We start from the raw sequence: 20,345 nt of genomic DNA on the forward strand, positions 1-20,345 counted from the left end.
AGTCCGGCTCCTTCCCAGTCTGGACGCCGGCCCTGGTCACCCTGTAGGTTTGGCATCCTGTAAGGGCTGCTCCTCCTCCACAGGCCCCTCCTCTCCCCCTTTCCTAGGCCCAACTGCCCCCACCTCGCCCACAGACCCCTGAGCTTTTCCCCAGACTGTCCAGCGTCCTTGCCTCACTTCCAGTTTTGCTAACCAAGTGGAGATCCTGCAACATCCAAGACCCTGGGCTCTCCCGTGTCTTCACATGACCCCAGTCTCTGAGACCCGACCGAGGGTCCGGAGAGCTGCGGGAGATGACTCAAAAGGTCAGTGTCAACGGACCCCAGGCCGTTGGGGGCCCTCAGCACCCCACCCCCTTCCCGCATTTACCACCCGGCCCTTCTCCTCTGAACCAGAGGTTTGACCCCTGCCCTAAGTGCACCAGCTTGTTCTCACCTCTCCTCTCCTCTGCTACGGAACCCCAAGGACACCTGCGTGCGCGTGGCCCCCTCGCACCCGGCTCCCCCGGCTTCCGGCCGCACCTCTACAAACCCGAGGTCCAAGGGCACCGCAGCAGCCCCTCCCCCGGGGGCCACCACACGCCGGGTTCCTGGACGCCCCGGCCTGCCCTCGCCCTCGCCCCGGCTCTCCCCCGTAACAGGCCGGCTCCGTCCCCCTTCAGGCCTTCTTGCCGCTGCCACCCTGCACCTGCAGCCCCGAGGTCAGCTGTCCGTCCCCTAATCGGCCCTCCAGCCGCCTCCCGGTCCCACGTCCGGCCGCCGCGCCGTGGACCCCCGTGAGGGACGGCAGACTCGGCGGGCTTACGGAGCCGGGGCTCGTCCCCGGCCCCCGGCGCGCACGGTGCAGGCCCGAGCGGAGGTGCGGCCACTGGGCGCCTGGCCGGTCGAACCCGCCGGTAGACGCGGCTCCGCCCGCCGCCCCGCCCGCGCCTCCCGGCAGCGGCCCGCCCCGTAGCTGGATTGGCCGCGCCTGCCCGCCTCTCCGCACGCTGATTGGCCTGCGCGCGGGTCGGTCAGGCCGGGCCCCGCGGCTGCGGCGGCGGCGGCGGCGGCAGAGCTGGGAGCCGGACCGGAAGGGTCGTAGCACCCGGGCGCCCCTCACACCCATTGCGGCGGCGGCGCGGAGCGGGGCGGGGCGGCCGGCCGAGCACGGGGCAGCGGAGCCGCGAGCGGCCAGCGTACAGCGCCGCCAGTCCGCCCTCCCGCTCGCGCGACTGCGGGGAGGCGAGGTGAGCAGGCGGGCGGCTTAGGCCCGGCGGGGGCTGCTCGGGCGGGGCCCCCGGGAGACGGCGGAGGGCGCGCGGCCGGGGCCGCGGGGGCCTCTGCGGGGCAGGCGGGGCGAAGCAGCTGAAGCGGTGCAGCCGCCGCCCCTGTCCTCCGGGCTGCAGCAGTCGCCCGCTCCCGCCCGGCCGTCAGCAGCCCGGGGCTGCGGGCCCGCTCCCCGGCCTGGCCCGGGCCAATCCGCCGCGGGGTCTGCGGGCGCCACCGCTCCCGACTGTGGGCGCCGAGCCGCACACCCGCGCCCGCATGCCCAGGACGCCGGGGTCTGGCTCCCGCGACCTTGGCCGAGGCGCTGACCCTCACTGCTCCTCCGTTTCCCCCTCGGGAACGTGGGGAAATGCCCACTGTTCGGGACAGAGTTGTCGTCAGACTGCGTGGATGTGTGTGAAAGCGCCTTGGCAGGAGGCCAGTGCACGTATGTGCAAAGGGATACTGCCCCTTGCTGGGGTGAGTGCGGCAGGAACCCCCTCCCCACGCGCCCGGAGCCCGCGTCCCCGCGCGCCTCCAGTGCCTCAGCATTGCACACGCAGTGCCCAGCGACGCCAGCGCGGGCCCTGCCCACTTCCCCACCCCTCCACCTCCCCTGCCACTCCCCCACCCAGAGCGCCGCTGTGCCCATCTTCTCTGCTTCCTCGACCAAGCCTACCTGTTGACCTCCGGACCTACGCGCCTGCTCTTCCAGCCCTTGGAGCTGTCGCCGGCATCCTTGCACAGCTAGCTCCTAATGGTCCTCCCCCCGGGTCTTCCTTGACCACTCTCTTTCTTCCCTTAGTGTGTATCACTATTTTGTTTAATTTTCTTCCTAGCGTTCAAAATAGTTTGAAACTGTTCTGTTTATTTGCCTGTTTATTTTCCGTCTCCCTTGCTAGGATGTAGCTTTATGAAAACAGGTAGTTGTCTGACAGGTCTACTGCTTTCTCCCCAGCGCTCAGACAGCACACAGCACGTACTCGGGAATATCAGTGCAGTAGTGAGGGACCCTGCCTGCCTTGTTGCCTTTGCTTTGTCAGTTCATTTAGTGAACTTCGGACCAACTTGTGAGACACATAAACAGATGGGAGCTAGTTCTCATTTTGTGAAACATTTTAATGTCCTTGACCCCCTTTACTTGGTAACAGAGCGAGCTGTGATATAAAATCATAAATTTTTATGATGTTTTAGCTCTAATTTCCTTCCCACATTCAGGAGACATTTCCTGAGTTTTACATTATCTAGGTCAGGCTTTCTGCTGGGCCCTGGGGACACGAAGGCGATAGCAACACGGTCTTGTTGCTTCTGAGCGGAGCAGAGAACACAGACGGGCAGACTTGAGTGCCAGGCCAGCATGACTCGTTGTTGTAGTGGGGGTGACAGGTGGTGCTGCAGCTGGGCCTTGAAGGATGAGGAGAAATTTGCCAGGCAAGAAGAGGCACAGGAGTGGGAAAGGCAGGGCGAGGGAAGCACTTCAGCCCAGAGTTTGGGGTGGGGAATCAGCCTACAGGGCCAGGTGTCAGAGAGCAGGGAGTGGTGGGGACCCTGGAGAAACAGACCTCACCCGGCAATTTTTAAAAAGAAGTCAGAACTCTGAATTTGTATTTCTAATCTCCAGAATTTTAGATGTTGGTAGTAGCTAATTTAAAAAATTCTAATGCTGCTAGCCAGGCAAACTCAGATCTCATTCAGCTTGGTTGCAGGATTGTTGTCCTCCAGGGTAGGTCATGTAGGAGGGAAGAGCTGCAGCAGGTAGCTGGAGGCCAGAGGAGCTGGTACCTATTTACCCTGGTACCTTCATTTAATTGTCACTGGAGCCCTGTAGTAGCAGCTGTGACACCCATTTCTGCAGAGGAGGAAATGGAAGCAGCTGGAAAGGGAAATTTGAACCCAGGTCTTTCCCAGATTGGCATTCTTTCCTGGCTTCCTCAGCTCTGAGTATTCTCTGAGTATTTAATTTGTTCTGGAAGAACAACTTCCGATCTAGTTAATGGTTTCCTGTATTTAACCCTTTTGTTAACCTTCACAAGGATCCTGTGGGGTGAAAAAGAATTCTATTTTGGCACAGACTTCTCTGGAGAGCTTTGATTTTCCTGAGAATTTAACTTTCAGGATACCAAGAGTTTAGGTAATTTTTTTACAAATCAAAATGTGTTTATTTGGCCCCACTAAATAAATGTTAGAGGGTATACTTCAGTTTTTGTCTATTTAAAACTAAATCTTCTTAATTTTCTGGATATAGAGTACCTGATGAAGCAATTAATAATGAGTAAAACAATTGTTTTCATGATTCATAAGGTAAAACAGAAACCACATTTTTTTCTTAACTATTGATTAGGCAGCAGGGCAGCTATTTTTTATCTAAATATGTAGTAATGCTGAAAGAAGAGAGGAGATGTGAACTCAACAGTCTAAGCAGGTTTATTGCTGAACCTGAGAGGGACTGCTCTGTCCTGGCCAGCAGAACAAAGGAAAGAGAGAGTAACAGGTCAAGAGGCTTTTTATGGCCAGGGCTTTGGCCGGCTCTTTGAGGGGAGGGGGCCAGAGAAAAGGTGGGCTTGTGGCTTGTTGAGGTGTCCTCTGGAGAATGCTTGTAGCCTAGGTAAGGTAACACCTAGGTCTCTCTGACATGGTGGGTGGGTTTATTCAAAAGGTGGTATTCTGTCAAATACTTCACTCTTGGTTAAGGTATTTTCACATAATTTTCCTTAAGAATAATTAAACTTGTACTTGATCTTTTGTGATCGTGGGAACTGGTTTCAACATTAGTCTTTACGTTTATAAGGAGAACTTTCAAATATACACAAAAATAAACAGAATGATATCCTTCAACAGTTATCAACCCCTGGCCAATCTTGTTCCATACCATCCTCTTCTAGTTACATCCTAAATTCCCATATTGTTTTCAATAGATCCTAAATATGTCATTCCATCTATGAATATTTTTCAGCCATGAACGTCTCTGAAAACAAGGACTCTTAAGCTCCAAAAAGCAATAATTCCTTAATATAATCAAATAAAATGACCAGTCAATATTCAAGTTTCCAGTTGTCCGATAAGTTTTATAGTTTCTATAATAATTTGTGTTGGAATCCACACATTATGTTTGGTTGATAGGTTTTTTTAAGTTTCTTTTAATCTAGGGATTCCCCCTCTGTTTTCCTGTTTTCCTTGTAACTTATTTTGTTGAAGCAATTGGGTTGTAATTCCATGTGTTTCTTTGTATTTCCTGAAAATTCAGAGCTGAACCTAGACAAGGCTCAATCAGAGTCAGGATGCCTTCCCAGTGGGCAGTGCTCTTCCATCTGGAGGCAGGTAAACCTGGTTGGCTCAAGCCGTGCTGTTAGCAGCTGTCAATGCTCAGTGCCTAGAGGAAGGTACATTCCCTCATGCACTCGTCAGGAAGGTGTATTATTTGGGAGGCAAGCTTGTCTATCTCTTACCCAAGAAAAACTCATTTCTTAGAAAAGAACTGTGGGTCTTCTAAGATTTTATATTGGCCTTTGAATTGCCAGTATTTTTAATTGACTCCTCAAATCCTCTTTGGAAAACATTGGAGTATAACTAATAGATACAAAAATAATGAGGAAGGCTAGTCACCATTTGAACATAGGAATTCCTTACAGCTAAGGAAGTTTACTAAAAAACATCTGAAGGTGAAATTTAACAAATTTGATTTTAAAAAAATTCATTTGGCTTCTTTTTTGTATTTTTGGGTTTTTGTTCTATAAAATACTCTACTCTCTCCCACCACCCCAGCTCATTTTACCTCAATATCTTTCTAAAGCAAAGACTACATACTCTAAAACAATTCAGGAATAGTAAAAATAGATTCTAAGGATATATGGATTACAAATGAGATGGTTCTTACTGTCTTCTTAAAAATGAGATTAATATTAACTCCCTTTATGTTAAATAGGTTCTTGCCTGTTCTGAAATTATAATGTTAAGTATTTCTAGAAGTGAATTATTTGGCTATTGGGAGAACAAACAGTATGAAAACCACCTTTTTAGTGGTTTGCCAAAAGTTTGTCTTTACATAAGCCAAGGTAAGAAAAACTTGGGGATTTGTTTAAAAAACATTTTATCTCTCTTCCCCTATAATGATGCTAAGAGTAAGAATGACTGAGAAAGATTGTTTTTAAAATAACTTCCTTAAAAAAATATATATATATAGAAAGAGAGAGAGATACAGATATATATGTATATGTGTGTGTGAGTGTACATGTATATATACATACATATTTCTGCAGAACTCTAAGTGATTTAATTGGTTAGATTATTTAAATATGTGTATTTCAACTGACGGTGATTCTAGTTTGATTTTAGCATAGCTAGGCATGAGGGGGAAGCCCCAGTAATAAAACCGCCTACTCTGGTTCTGGAATCAAAATCCGCTTCACCACCTCAACTGTAGTGTCCAAAACATACCGACTGTTATGTTTCCAAGCAGATACCTTCAGAGAATTTCCTGAAATGTCATCTGCCTGCCACACCCTAGAGTGACTTCTGTACGTTGTATCTTGTCGGTCTTTCAGTGAGGTGCTCGCCCAGTGTTGGTCATGGCATCAGCTTTTGTGCAGATTTGAGTTTACATTTTCAGAATGCAAACGTTTGTTTGGGGAAGCAGTAGGTAGAATGGGTGTGGTAATACCTAGCCTAGTGCCAGCACTGAGACCTTGCCCTGTGCTGAGCACTGTGCTGACTGTCCTCTGAGGTTGAGTCCGTGCTTATCCCCATTTTAATTGAGTGCCATTGCTTGCCCAGGGTCACCCAGATAAGTGGCAGACTAACTGCCCTCTGACTCTAGAAACTACCTCTTCTTTTTTTTTTGACCTAGATATCTTTTATTGTATTATTATATATCACAGTTAAATATTTGGATAGGTTACTCTAGAAACCCTAAGCTATTTTGGCAGTTCTTGTAAGAAATATACACTCTAAATCTTAAGTCTATATACTCTAATTTAAAAGAGAGTAGTACTTTTTTTTTAACCTTTTGACCCCCTCCACCAATTTCTCCTACCTGTTTTTTTTTAGGATTCCACATATAAGTGAGGTCATATGGTATTTGTCTTTCTCTGACATTTCACTTAGCATAATGTCCTTGAGATCCTCAATGTTGTCTCAATGGCAAGGTTTCATTCTTTTTTATGGCTGAGTAATATTCTTGTGTGTGTGTGTGTGTGTGTGTGTTACGCATGAGCACACACATGCCTGTGCACACACCACATTTTATCCATTCATCTGCTTATGGACACAGACTGTTTCCATATCTTGGCTATTGTAAATAATGTTGCAGTGAACATGGGGATACAGGTATCTTTTTGAGTTAGTGTTTTCATTTTCTTTAGGTAAATACCCAGAAGTAGAATTGCTGGATCACATGGTAGTTCTATTTGTAATTTTTTAAGGAACCTCCATACCATTTTCTGGGCTGCACCAATTTATACTCACACCAACAGTGCACAAATGTTCCCTTTTCTCCACATCCTCGCCAACACTTGTTATCACTTGCCTTTTTGATAACAGCCATTCTAACAGGTATGAGGTGATGTCTCATTTGTGGTTTTTTTGATTTGCATTTCCTTGGGATGCTGAGCATCTTTCCATGTACTTGTCCATCTGAAAATCTTCTTTGGAAAAATGTCCATTTGGATATTCTACCCATTTTTAATCAATTGTTTTTTTGCTATTGAGTTATGTGAGTTCTTTATATTTTTTGGATATTAGCCCCTTATCAGATATGATTTGTAAATTTTTTTCCCATTCAGTAGGTCCCCCTTTCATTTCGTTGACGGTTTCCTTTCCTGTGCAGAACTTTTAAGTTTGATATTGATCCACTTGTTTATTTGTGTTTTTCTTGTTCTTGCTTTTGGAATCAGATCCGAAAAATCATCACCAAGACTGATGTCAGGTTGCTCACCACCTATGTCATCTTCTAGGAGTTTTATGGTTTCAGGTCTTATGGTTAAGCCTTTAATCCATTCTGAGTTTATTTATGTATATTGTGTAAAAAAGTGATTCAGCTGCTGTCCAGTTTTCCCAACACCCATTTATTGAAGAGGCTGTTTTTCCCCATTGTAAATCTTGGCTCCTCTGTCATAAATTAATTGACAATGTATGTATGGTTTTATTTCTGGGCCATCTATTTTGTTCCATTGATCTACATGTCTATTTTTGTGCTAATACCATACTGTTTTGATCACCATAGCTTTGTAATATAATTTGAAGTCAGGGTAGCATGATGCCCCCAGCTTTGTTCTTCTTTCTCAATGGGCTATCCATAAAATTTTAGGATTATTTATTTTATTACTATGAAAAATGCCATTGGAATTTTGATAGGGATTGTATTAAATCTACAGATTGCTTTGTGTAGTATGGACATCTTAATATTGATTCCTCCAATCCCTGAGCATTAGTCTATTTGCTTGTGTCTTCTTCAATTTCTTTCATTAACATAGCTTTCAATAGACAGGTCTCTCACCTTCTTGGTTTAATTTATTCTTAGGCATTTTATTCTTTTTTATGTAATTGCAAATGGGATTGTTTTCTTAATTTCTCTTTCTGATAATTTGTTATTAGTATATATAAGTGCAAAGGATTTTTATGCATTGATTTTGTATAATGGAACTTTACTAGACTGGTTATTAGTTATGATAGTTTTTGATGGAGTCTGCCCTTAACCATTGCACTGTGCTGCCCTACCACATTTATTTTCCTGCTTGGTTTTACCTCTAACAAACATTTATTGGGCACCCACTATGTAATTAGTAGATTGAGAAATGAATCAGGCACATTTCCTGCCCTTAAGGAGTTCACAGAATACAAGTAGAGATAGACTTGCAGTGCATTATAACATGTATGCAGGTGGTGGTGCCAGAAAAGGGGGCATGCCTGGCACAGTTTGAAGGGAGAGGCTGTAGAAAAAAAGTTGGAGGAAAAGCAGGTGCTTGCAGTAGATTTTGAAGGAGGATGAAAGTTGGCCAGGAGGACAAAGGACGTCCTTTCAAGCAGATGGGATAGACAGGCAGAGGCCTGAAGATGCACAGTTGCCAGGGTCAGCTGGTCCCAGGGGGTTGATACTGCCTGAGAGCAGGCCAGAGGGTGTGTGGACCCCTCTGCTGGGCTAAGGATTATTTTACTCTCAAGGTCAGACATTATTGAAGCAATTTAAATAGAGCAGTATGACCACCGCATATTTTCAACAGATCTCTTTTTTAATTCCTTATTTTGAAATAATTCTAGAAATTGCACAAGAAATTACAAAAATAGTACAGAGAGGTCCCATGCACCTTTCTCACAGTTTCCCCCAGTGTTTGTATATTTATATAACTATACTATAATATCAAACCGGGAGGGTGGCATTGGTATAATGTGTACATACAGTTCTATGTCATTTCATCACATGTGGAGATTTGTATACCACCACAATCAGGATACAGAGCTATTTTGTCATCTCAGAGACTTCTTGGACTGCCCCTGTATAGCACACCACGGCCTGGGCCCCCCACCCATAGCCCACAGCAACCACTAAGCTCTTCTGTATCCTATAAATTTGTCATTTCCCAGATGTTGTATGATAGGATTATCCAGTGTGGATCTTTTGAGATGGGCTTTTTCTCCAAGTATAAGGCCCTTGAGATCCACCTAAGTTGCTGCATGTATCAGTAGTCAGTCCTTTTTATTGCTGAATAGTGTTCCATGGTATAGAAGCATAGCAATTTGCTCAACCATTCATGCATGGAAAGACATCGATTTTTCCAGTTTTGAGCCTTACAGATTAGGCTACCATGCGCATTTGTGTACAGGTTTTCATGTGGACTAATCTCCCTTTCTAAACAGCATGTGTACCATGGTTTGGAGGTAGCAGGAGTGGAGGCTAGGGAGCAGCTCAGCTCGTTCTGTGTCCAGGGAGTGATGAGGAGGCTGGAAAGGGGGCGATTGGACAGGCCTGCAGGGCCGGTGGGAGCCCCTCCCTGGATCCTGAGGAGCCCTGTGGCTGGTGTGGTGGCCTGACTAGCTATTGTTCCTTATCGTAGTGGGTGTGGCAGCTTAAGAACAGTGCATGCTGTAGCTCAAGTTCAGAAGGACACCCAGAGATGCTCCAAGGCTCTTTTTTTTTTTCTGAACAATAATTCCAAGGTTCTTGATTATCAAAGAAAGATTAAGTTGTTGTGCTGTGCTATTTTTATTAAGAAGTAATGTAGGAAAAAAACCAGTTTGATAAAAAAACTTCAGCAGCAAGTATAGAAACAAAGAGGATGAATGTGTAAATCTGCTTTTAATCACATTAGTCAGTTAATCTAAATATTGTATGTCCTGGGTGTTCGGAAGCATTAGTGTGATTAAGGGTTTGCGTCTGTGGATGACTGAATCATCTTTATCATAGGGAGAAAGAGTCTCAGTGAGGTGAAGCCATCAGGATGAAGAGTGAAGGTCTGTGTTTTTCTGGCCGTGGTCCTGACTCAGCCTTGGATGTATCACTTTACTTTCCAAAAAAAAAAAATTAGAGATATAAGACTGATGCATTGGGAAGAGTATGAATACTGTACTCAAACGCACCAGCATTGAATTCTGGGTCACACCGCTTTCCAGTTGGGAGTCTGGGCACCTCCCCAGGAGCAGCCTTCTGGGCTGCAAAGTGGGCGTAGCAAGGCGCCCCCCGCAGGCTGCCAGAGCCCTTGCAACCAAGGAGCTTTCCGCCTCCAGCGTCATCTGCCACAAGGCCATCTTCTGTACAGGTTTTAGAGTGACCATTCCGTAGCTTTTCTTTAAAAGCATTTGCTTAGTTTTTTAAAAAATGTGAAATATGTACATGGCTAAAGAAAACCCAGGACATTATAATGAGAAAAGAGTGAGAGTGCCGTTTCCCGGTGCTCTGCACTTGCTGACATGCTCTGTGTGTGTGGGTGTGTCTCCACAGTTTGACATTTACTATGTGCACTCCTCTTTAACTTGCTTTATTTCCTTTATATTTTTAGACATCTTTCTATATCAGTACATAAAGTCCCTGCATTGTTTCTAATGGCTTTGTTTTACTTTTATGCCATAATTTATTCAGTCATCCAAGTATACATTTTACATTACTTCTAGTTTTTTGCAAGAAGTGCTACGAACATCCTTGCACAAATATCTTTGGATATCGGTCCACATGTATTTGTCAGATGTGTTTATAGAATTGTAGTTGCCAGGTTAGGAGTCATATGCATTTAAAATTTCCATTAGATATTACCTATTTTCCTTACCTATATTCTATCAACTTAAGAGTTCTCACTGCTACCTGTTTCCTCACATCTGGGCTGATACTGTGAACAAACTTGCTCTGAGGTGTTGCCTCCTCCAGGAAGCCTCCCTGCATAGCCACCTCTCCCTCGCACACACTACCCCCACTCATTCTGCTGGGCTCGTGCCTGGTTGCTGTGTACCCCCCGCAGAATGCTTCCTAGGCAGTGTGATAATCATGCTCTTGGTGGCTTGAGGGAAGGGACTGTCTGGGTAGTGCTCTCCGGGCAGCCCCTACCTCCTACTTGGGCACAGGAGGCCTTCAGGAAATGCTGGGAGAAATCAGCAAATGGTGGTTGGCATCTCCACTGTACTTTCCCATTTTAAAATATAACTATTTAAAGCTGAAGTTAGAGCTATTTTTTTATTAAGAAAACTTAATCAGAGATTTAATATATTCACAGAACCTGAATTGCTTATATTTAGAAAAATACTAGAGTTAGAGACTTTTTTTTAAGAAGCATGTCTTACTCTAGGCTCCCAGCAGGTAGGAGTGCTCCTTCTGCCCAGTGTTTGTTTATAGAGTGGGTAGATTTTACTCCAGCATCCTGGAGGGGATTCTACAATAAGGCAGCTTTCAGATTAGAGCATTTCCTTCAATGGGCATTCACAGAAACAGCACGGTAAGTGGGAAGGGCAGGGACCCCAAGGAAGGGAGCCAGACACCTTCAGCCAAGGCGTGCTGCTCCTTCCTCAAGGCGTCAGCTCACTGCCCTCAGGGCTGATGAGCCCAAGGAGCAGAGAGTGACCCCTGGGGGCTTTTTCCAGGGGCTCTCCAGTAGGTGGGCATTGCACATTCCTTTAAGTTCCCCAGTGGTGCTGTCTGAGAGGGAAGACCAGAGCTCTCCGCTGGGGGAGGGAGGTGGGGAGCCTGGGGGAAGCTGAGCCAGGGAGCCCCGTGGGCACTGCACAGGGGGCAGGGGCGGCTCTGGTCCCCCTGGAGCCCAGGTAAGGGAAGTGAAGGCAGATGGTGCCCTCAGTGGTGGCATTGACAGGGTCTCTCTTGTTTTTATCTGCCTAGAGCAGAAAAAAGAGCAACTTACTGTAATTTTCAAATTATTTTAAATCTTGATTTGAAATTATATTCATATCTCAAACCTAGTGATGTAGTGTATTCCCCAAACCCACAAAAGCTAACCTCATATTGTATCAGCCAGTGTACAGGTTCTGACAGCTGTAGCAGATTCCAGAGTTGCTCAACAAGGTTGAGGTTAATTTGTGCCTGGCTCAGTGTGGGCAGGTGGACCAGCAGGGGGCGGCTGTGTGTCCAAGGGCCCTCAGGACTCCTGTGAGTGGCTGGGTGGCTCTGCTGCCGTCATCATGTGACTTCCACCAGGGTCCGCCACAGCCCAACCCTGGCCAGCAGCAAGGGGGAAAGACAGATTAGACAGCAAGCAGCTTTACGGAAGAAAAATTATCATCACATCCTGTTAGCCAAAAATCGGTCATCTGGCCACACCTGGCTGCCAGGAAAGCTGCCCAGTTTTGTCTCTGGATGGGCAGCTGTCTGTCCAGCTAGAACAGGGAGGTTTCTGTAACTGAAACAAAGAAGGGATGGTGGTGGAGCTCGTCAGAGCTGGTGCCTGTCGTGCGGCTTGTCCCTTAGGCACTTCAGACCTTCCTGTCCTGAACCCACAGACTCCGCGCTTTCCTGCTCACCTCCTGCTGCACCACCCTCATTCCTGGTCACACTCCCCAGGGCAGCCATCACGGACATTCTTCCTCCAAGCCACTCATTTCCTTCCTCCCCTACCTGCCACGGTCCTGCTGTTTTGCCAGGGCTCCCTGTCCTGATCCGACCCACTGGAATCCATCCCTTCCTCAACTCCCAGAATGACATCTCTGAAAAGCAAGTCAAAGCATGTGCCTCTCCTGCTTTTATTGCACTGTGGTCCAGGTCTGAGCCCAGATGGGCCTGGGGTGATTTGACCTCGTTTTCTCTCTCCAGCTCGTTTCCCCCACTGCCAGGCAAAACTAAATCACAAATGACCTGTCCTCCCAGAAAGCACCTCTGCCAGTCCACACCCGCTCCTTCCCCTCCCCACACCCACAGCCTTCCCATCCCTAAGGTTTTGGGCTCTCCCTGCGTCGGTCTTCCTGAGGGTGCCACAGTGTCTGAGCTTGCCGAGTGCAGGCAGGGTGACTGCCCAGGCACAGGCCTCCCCCCCAGTGGCCCGGGGAGTCCTGTGAGCCACCAGCCTTGTGGGTGTGTAACAATGTGGCAAAGAAACAGCAGCTTATAGCGGCTACCTGCCTTTTCCCCAGGTCGGTGTCTGATCCTCTGCTTGCACCCTGAGCTAAGCTGAGCTGAAGGCAGTCAGCTCGAGTTCTGTGCCTCTACCACCTGCCTCTGGCAATGCTGTCCAGGGCAGCTGCCGCCTTCTCTGGGAAGCTCTCCTTGCCTTCTGCTCACCCGCCAGTGGTAACATCTCTTTTGCCTTTTGACTTTGTTTACCTTTTACCTCTGCCCTCACCAATGGTGCCATGCAGTGGAGGTGAAGGACTCATTCCCCAAAACGAGTGCTGCTTGCCCAGCTGGTGGCTTACAGGCTGCTTTGAGTTGGCGCCCAGCAAATCTCACCCATACTCACCTGCATTACTTACCACTTTCTTGTACAAGGCACCTTGTGAATATTGAGTTGCATTATCCCAACCCCATAAAAACTATAAAATACTCATCTTTATAGAAGACGATATTCCATCAGATGTCAGTACAATCGAGCAGCATGCTGCATTGTGGGTCAGCTCAGCAAGGTTTACTAAACGCCCACCGGCCTCCCATGCTGGGTGTCTGGGATGCCACCAGGAGCGAGAATCCTATCCTGGCCTTCTGGAGCTTAGGGCTCCCTCCTTAGAGCAGCTTGGCTTGTCCCGGCCATTCAGCTCAGAGTGTAACATGGGACTGCTGATTCCACTGTGAGTTGTCATGAGCAGTGCCGGCCTCCTGGAGGCACCCCCGAGCCGGTGTGTAGTGGTTCTTAGGCAGCATGGCCCGTGGTTCCAACAGCTGTGCCTTAGCCACTGCCCTGAGCATGGTAAAAAATCATGAAGCAATGGTCAGGTGGAGAAACCATTCATTTGATTTAGATTCTTTGTTTAGGTTTGTTAATAATTAGCTTATTTCCATATTTAATGGAAAGTCCTAAATATCACTGCATTAAAATACAAATCATCACTCTTTTTTTAAAAGACTGAATGGGTAGACATTAAATATTAGATGGTAAAACACAGGCAGGAATTTCCTGGAGCTGCAGAGTAAAATTTAAGTTCTGTATTTTTAAACCATATAGAATATTTACCTCTACAATTTTATTATTGGCTTTTTAATTAAAACCAAAGGCCAAAATAAATAGCTTACTGACTGTCAAATAAACATTTGTCAGACAAAAGCCAGGAAAGCAGGTAAATGTAGCTGCCTACCGATATCTGTGCTTGTTTTCTGTATAAAAGCATGTGGGCTCTTCAGAGCAGGAATCTCAGGCTGCCACATAAACCACCACGAGGCCACTCCCAGGCAGCCAGCTGCCCTCCCATCATGAATCCATGGCACTTCTCTCTGCAGCTGTCTGGGACCGCTCTCACAAGTCCCAGGATGCGCTCGGCACATGCCCGCATCACCAGGCCTGACACCCTGTTGTTCTTCACCGTCCTCTTTTATAATTACGTTGGCCTAGGACTTGCCTTCTGGCTCATCACTGTAACCTGGGTTTGTGCATTTAGTAGAAGACTGGTCCATTTGTTTTCTGTAGGAATTGTAGACAAGATCATTTTGAAGCACCTCGAGTGCCTCCATCTCTGGCCTAGTCAGCCGGGCGGGGGCCAGCCCCCCAGGAAGCACACAGTGCCATAGTCCTGTCATGTCTAGTGACAATGTGTGAGTTCTTTTCTCCAGAGGTGGTTGTTTTCTAATCCAGTCCCTAAAAGTGTGGTCGTGCAGGGCCTCACTGTGCTCCTTTCCTAATAGCCTCGCACCACTCAAATATCTTTGCATGTTCTGCATGATGACCAAGTTCAGGACTTGATCAAACTGAGTGTGTCAGCTTAACAGCCATCTGTCTTACCTAGCAATAAACTTGAGGCGCTGTTAGGTAAGCTGTGTGTGTGTTATTTCAGTAAGAATGCGTGTCCATTCTGTTCATCTCCTAAGGACTCTGACGACGGTACCAGCTCTTCGGGACACTGTATGACACTACATCATGAGTGACAGCAAATGTGACAGTCAGTTTTACAGTGTACAAGTGGCAGACTCAACTTTCACTGTCCTGAAACGTTACCAGCAGTTGAAACCAATTGGCTCTGGAGCCCAGGGAATTGTTTGGTAAGTATGGTCTGTTCCACAAGTGTGGTTTGAGTTTTTGGTGTAATAAAACTATGTTGCCAGAATTTAGAAACACTGATGATAAAAATCCTCTTCCTAGCTATAGGTTTATGAGCTAAACTGAATCAACCAGTCGCTCTAGTTTATGTAGTCAGATTGTATGACACAAACCCAAATTCTTAGAATGCTACATAAGTGTAAGTAGGTAGTTTTTCATGTTTTTTTCCTTTGTTTCTTTTTTCTTTTTATTTTCTTTTCCATTCCCCTGTCATTGTGATCTTAGAGTGATAGGTGTGACAGTGAGTTGTAATAGAACATTGGAGTTTCACTCATTTCTTTATCCTGGCCACCCCACCCCGCCCCTCCCCTCTTGTTCCCAGTTACTCCAGTTCTTTCTTGGTGGCCTCACTGCAGCGCCTTACTCTTTGTGGGGTGTGGCCAGACAGTGGTGTTATCACCCCAAGGATTAGCCAGGAAGGGCTGCTGTGTGAGGGTCAGGCTGGCCGTCTCTCCCTTGGTGTCTCACCTCAACCATGTGTCCAGCCCAGAACGTCAGAACCATTGGTCTGACCCTGAACCTTAGTCTCTTGATGGTAAGGCAGTCAGCTCCCACGATCACGGGCTGGCGAAAGGTAGTTTTTCATGCATTTTCCAGACTACAGTTATCAGCACTTCCCAGTCTTTTTATCACCTAGTTTTCCGGACAAAACTTTTATTCCTTATTTCAGTCAGTAAAAACAAGATTGTCTTTGCCTCTAACAGAAACCATGGTGACACTGAACATCCAGTGTTTACTGCTTGTAGGCAGAGGAGACTCAAGACAAAAGGAACTCTTGGATGTTCTGGTAGCAGAGTTTATGTTTTCGTTAGAGATGTTGAGTTTGGAGAACCTTCCCAGTTCCTCTGTTGTCGATGTGTGATCAGGGAAGTCAGTTGTTTTCTGCGGGCTAGGTAGTTGAAGGCCCCAGGAGCTAAGAGGAGATTGAGGTTCAGAGCTTTCCAGAAAAACCAACGTAGGAGAAGGGACTGTTTGGAAGGAATTCCCAGCTTGTGTCTAAAATAGTGGTGATCTTAACTTCTGAACAGTAACTCACTAAATTAGAGCAAATCCAGGGTGCTGACAGAAGTGTTAAAATCAAAGGATGCCTTAAATTAGGACACTTTGATATTAATAAAAATTTCTAAATAATAAGGCATTCTTTCAATTTATAATCCATCTCTTTTGGAATTGGGTGGTACTTGGACACAGGTACCTTGGCAAGACTGGTATCAAGGACATTGAATGTAATCACCACATTAAGAGGCTGACTAGAAGTTCATAATTATTTGTAAGACAGGCCTTATAAAGGGTAGGCAATTAAAATGAATGACTTCATGATCGCATGGTAAATAACAGTAAAATGGCAGGCATGCTGCTTTACAACATACCATTTTGCTGAGATTGGTTTTGGTTTCATATACTACTTCTCATCTTTATCTTACATAGAAGTGTCTCATAATGAAGTCATTCATTATGGATGTGTATTTTTTATTTAAAAAGTTCTAGTTTTGGAATTAAAGTTCCTAGTATGCCATTATAAGCTAAACCAACTCTGGTAAAAGCAGTGGTGAAATTATGGGATAGAAAGTTCTGATTTTTAAAGAATTTTAAAAACTGAGTCCAGAAATAAACCCATATGTTCTGGCCAGTTGATTTTCAAAAGGGGTGCCAAGACTATTCAGAAGGGAAAAAACATTCTCTTTCACAAATGGGGTAGCTGGATAACCACATGCAAGAGAATGAAGTTGGACCCTTACCTCACATCTTAGAAAAAGTTAACCCAGAATGGATCAATGACCTAAATATAAGAGCTAAAACCATCCTAGAAGAAAATGCAGGAGGAAAGCTTCATGACTTTAGATTTTTAGAAATGGCAGCAAAAGTGGGAACAGCAAAAGAAAAAGTTGGGCTTCATCAAAAATAAAAACTTTGTGCATCAAGAGAGTGAGAAAACAATCCACAAAATGGGAGAATATTTCTAAAGCATGTAACTGTTGAGAGTCAAGTATCCAGAATATATAAAGAACTCTTAAAACTCAATAATAACAAGAAAAACAACCCAGTTTTAGAAAAAAACAGGCAAAGTCTTAAATAGACATTTCACCAAAGAAAATTTAAATAGCCAATAAGCACATGAAAAATGCTCATCATTAGTCATTTGAGAAATGCAAATAAAAACCACAATGAGATACACTTCACACCTACTAGGATGGCCACAACGAACAAGATGGAAAATAACAACTGTTGGTAAAGATGTGAAGAAATTAGAACCCCCGGAGTTGCTGCTGAGAACATGAAATGGTGCAGCCACTTGTGGGAAACAGTTTGATGGTTGCTCAACAAGTGAAACACAGTTACCACGTGACCCATTAAACACTCCTAGATAAATACATACCCCAAAGAACTAAAAACAGATGTTCAAAAAGACTTGAACACAAATGTTTGTCGCAGTTCTATTTGCAATAGCCTATGGTAAAACCAGCTCAATACTCATCCATGGATGAGGGATGTGCTGTGTTATACATATATGGGGAACATCACAAAAAGGTATGAAGTTCTGATATGGGCCATAATATGAGTGATCCTTAAGACCACATGCTGAGTGAAAGAGGCCAGGCAAGAAAGGCAGTATGTAGTCCGTTTGTGTGGACTGTCCGAAGTAGTTAAATCCATAGAGACAGTCCCAGATTGGTGGTTAACAAGCCCAGGAGGAGAGGGAAGAGGGAGCAAGTGCTTAATGGGTATGGAATTGCCTTTGGGGTAATGAAAATCTTCGGGAATTACATCGAGGTAATGATTGCACAACATTGTGAATGTACTATATGACACCGAATTGTTAGATTTAGAATGGTTAGTTTTATGTTTAGTGAATCTCACCTCAATAAAAATTGTTTTGAAAGAAAGTAAACTAGAAGGTGGCTTCAGTATTCCCACCAGCAAGCCCTAACTTCCAGACGACTTGTTCCCTCCAGTGGTTTTTTCCCACTGCCATCACTTTTGTCCCAACTGCACCTCTTGGCAGGATTCCCCTCTGAAACCCCTTGGTCTGTCCAGACACCGTCACTGTCCTTGGTCTTTCAAGACTTATTTAGTCTATGAAATGTCTCCTGATAATCTCAGCTCACACTTGGAATAGAGCATTCTTTCTGATTGAACCAAAATGCCTGATTGACAGACACACACATATACACTCCCCGCAGAACTGTAAAGTAATGAATTTGTGTTTTATACCAGTGAGTGTATTTGTGGTTACTTTTTACAGCAGCCATAGGAAACCAATACAGTGGGCATGTGTGTGTTTACATTTTTGAGAAATAAAATGTCATAGTAGCAATAGTGCATGGCTTGTAACATTTAGCATCTATCTAAACCAGAGCTCTATGAAGACATAGGAACAGGTGTGCAGGTAAGCAGGGTGCAGGTAGTGGGTACAGGATTAAATGGATGAGCTGGGATCAGAATAAAATATTCTGACTCCTAATTCTAAATTGTTTTTACAGTGGTGTTTGATTGGTTTCTGTGTGTTTGTTTTTTGTTTAAAATGTTAGCAAAATTAATTAGGAAGTTTTAAAATGTTTATCATTTTGAACTGTTCATAGATATCAACTAAGTTAAATAGTAAAATGAAGTAATTACAAGATTTTGAAGCTCTAGCGGGGAAAATGTATACATTTCTTTCATACATATTCAGCTTTTCTTTCTTTTAAAATCTCAAGTAAAGATTATTTGTTTTATGAAACAGTTCTATGAAGTGTTTAACTTTTTAAAAAGTGCTTAATATTAGATCTGGCAGTACCAAGAAGTGACAATTACAACCTTAAGTGAAATGGGTGGTATAGCTCTTACTCCTTTTTACTTCTTCTAATTCTGTACAAGACTGAATGTTGGCTTGTTCTCACACTGTTTTTTTTTCTGTCCATATAAATGAACAAAAACATAATGTCCACAACAAAATTCCTTTAATAAAGAAGATACATGGTCTAAGGCACAGGAAGGCTGTGATTCAGAGAACTGAATTCTAAGTCCAGTTCTGAACCTCATAGTTCTTTGTGCTTGGCTAATCACTGTGGGGTTTTTTTTTGAATGAATGAATTTTTTTTATTGAGGTATCACTGATAAACAATCTTATGGAGGTTTCATATGAGCAACATTGTGATTTCAACATTCACCCATATTGTCAAGTCCCCCCTACACCCCATTGCAGTCACTGTCACATCAGCGTAGTAAGATACTATAGAGTCATTACTTATCTTCTCTGTGCTGTACTGCCTTCCCCATGACCTACCTTTATTGTGATTGAATTATAGTGCCCCTTAACCCCTTCTCCCACTTCCCACCCACCCTCCCCAACCCTTTTGGTAACCGCAAGTACCTTCTTGGAGTCTGTGAGTCTGCTGCTGTTTTGTTCCTTCAGTCTTGGTTTGTTGTTATACTCCACAAATGAATGAAATCATTTGGTACTTGTCTTTCTCCGCCTGGCTTATTTAACTGAGCATAATACCCTCTAGCTCTATACATGTTGTGGCAAATGGTAGGATTTGTTTTCTTCTTATGGCTGAATAATATTCCATTGTGTATATGTACCACTTTTTATACATTCATCTACTGATGGACACTTAGGTTCCTTCCATATCTTGGCTATTGTAAATAGTGCTGCAATAAATATAAGGTTGCATATGTTTTTTTGAATCAGGGATCTTGTTCTCTTTGGGTAAATTCCTAGAGGTGGAATTTCTGGGTCAAATGGTATTTCTATTTTAGTTATTTGAGGAACCTCCGTATTGCTTTCCAGAATGGATGAACTAATTTACATTCCCACCAATAGTATAAGAGGGTTCCCCTTTCTCTGCATCCTTGCCAGCATTTGTTGTCCCTTGTTTTTTGTTTCTTGGTTATCCTACCTACTGTGAGGTGATATCACATTGTGGTTTTAATTTGCATTTTCCTGATAATTAGCAATGTGGAACATCTTTTGATGTGCCTGTTGTCCATGTGAATCCATTCTCTGGAGACGTGTCTGTTCAGATCCTCTGTCCATTTTTTAATTGGGTTATTTGCTTTTTGGGTGTTGAGGCATGTAAGCTCTTTATATATTTTGGATGTTAACCCCTTATTGGATATGTCATTTACGAATATATTCTCCCATACTGTAGGATGCCTTTTTGTTCTGCTGAGGTATCCTTTGCTGTACAGAAGCTTTGTAGCTTGATGTAATCCCATTTGTTCATTTTTGCTTTTGTTTCCCTTGCCCAATGAGATGTGTTCAGAAAAAAATTGATCATGTTTATATTTAAGAGATTTTTACCTATGATTTCTTATAAGTTTTATGGTTTCATGACTTAAATTCAGGTCTTTGAGCCATTTCGAGTTTACTTTTGTCTATGGAGTTAGACAATAATCCAGTTTCATTCTCTCATGAAGCTGTCCAGTTTTGCCAACACCAGTTGTTGAA

At 44.7% G+C, this 20,345-nt stretch overlaps 1 protein-coding gene across 11 annotated transcripts in view; it reads left to right on the forward strand.

The window, feature by feature from the left end:
• The first annotated feature begins 1,008 nt into the window (after window positions 1–1,008).
• Window positions 1,009–20,345, forward strand: part of MAPK9 (mitogen-activated protein kinase 9) — a 55,362-nt gene continuing 36,025 nt past the window's right edge. For 10 of the 11 annotated variants that reach the window (XM_037001993.2, XM_037001989.2, XM_037001988.2 and 7 more), the window contains exons 1-2: window positions 1,009–1,228; window positions 14,683–14,853. In XM_037001993.2, the coding sequence (XP_036857888.1) occupies window positions 14,732–14,853 (122 nt within the window). In that variant the 5' untranslated portion in view covers window positions 1,009–1,228; window positions 14,683–14,731. Of the gene's footprint in view, window positions 1,229–12,800; window positions 12,958–14,682; window positions 14,854–20,345 lie in introns of all 11 variants that reach the window. The other variant, XM_037001992.2, reaches the window with a different exon arrangement.

The sequence above is a fragment of the Manis javanica genome, chromosome 14, assembly GCF_040802235.1.
Source record: "Manis javanica isolate MJ-LG chromosome 14, MJ_LKY, whole genome shotgun sequence".
NCBI classification, from domain to species: Eukaryota; Metazoa; Chordata; class Mammalia; order Pholidota; family Manidae; genus Manis; species Manis javanica.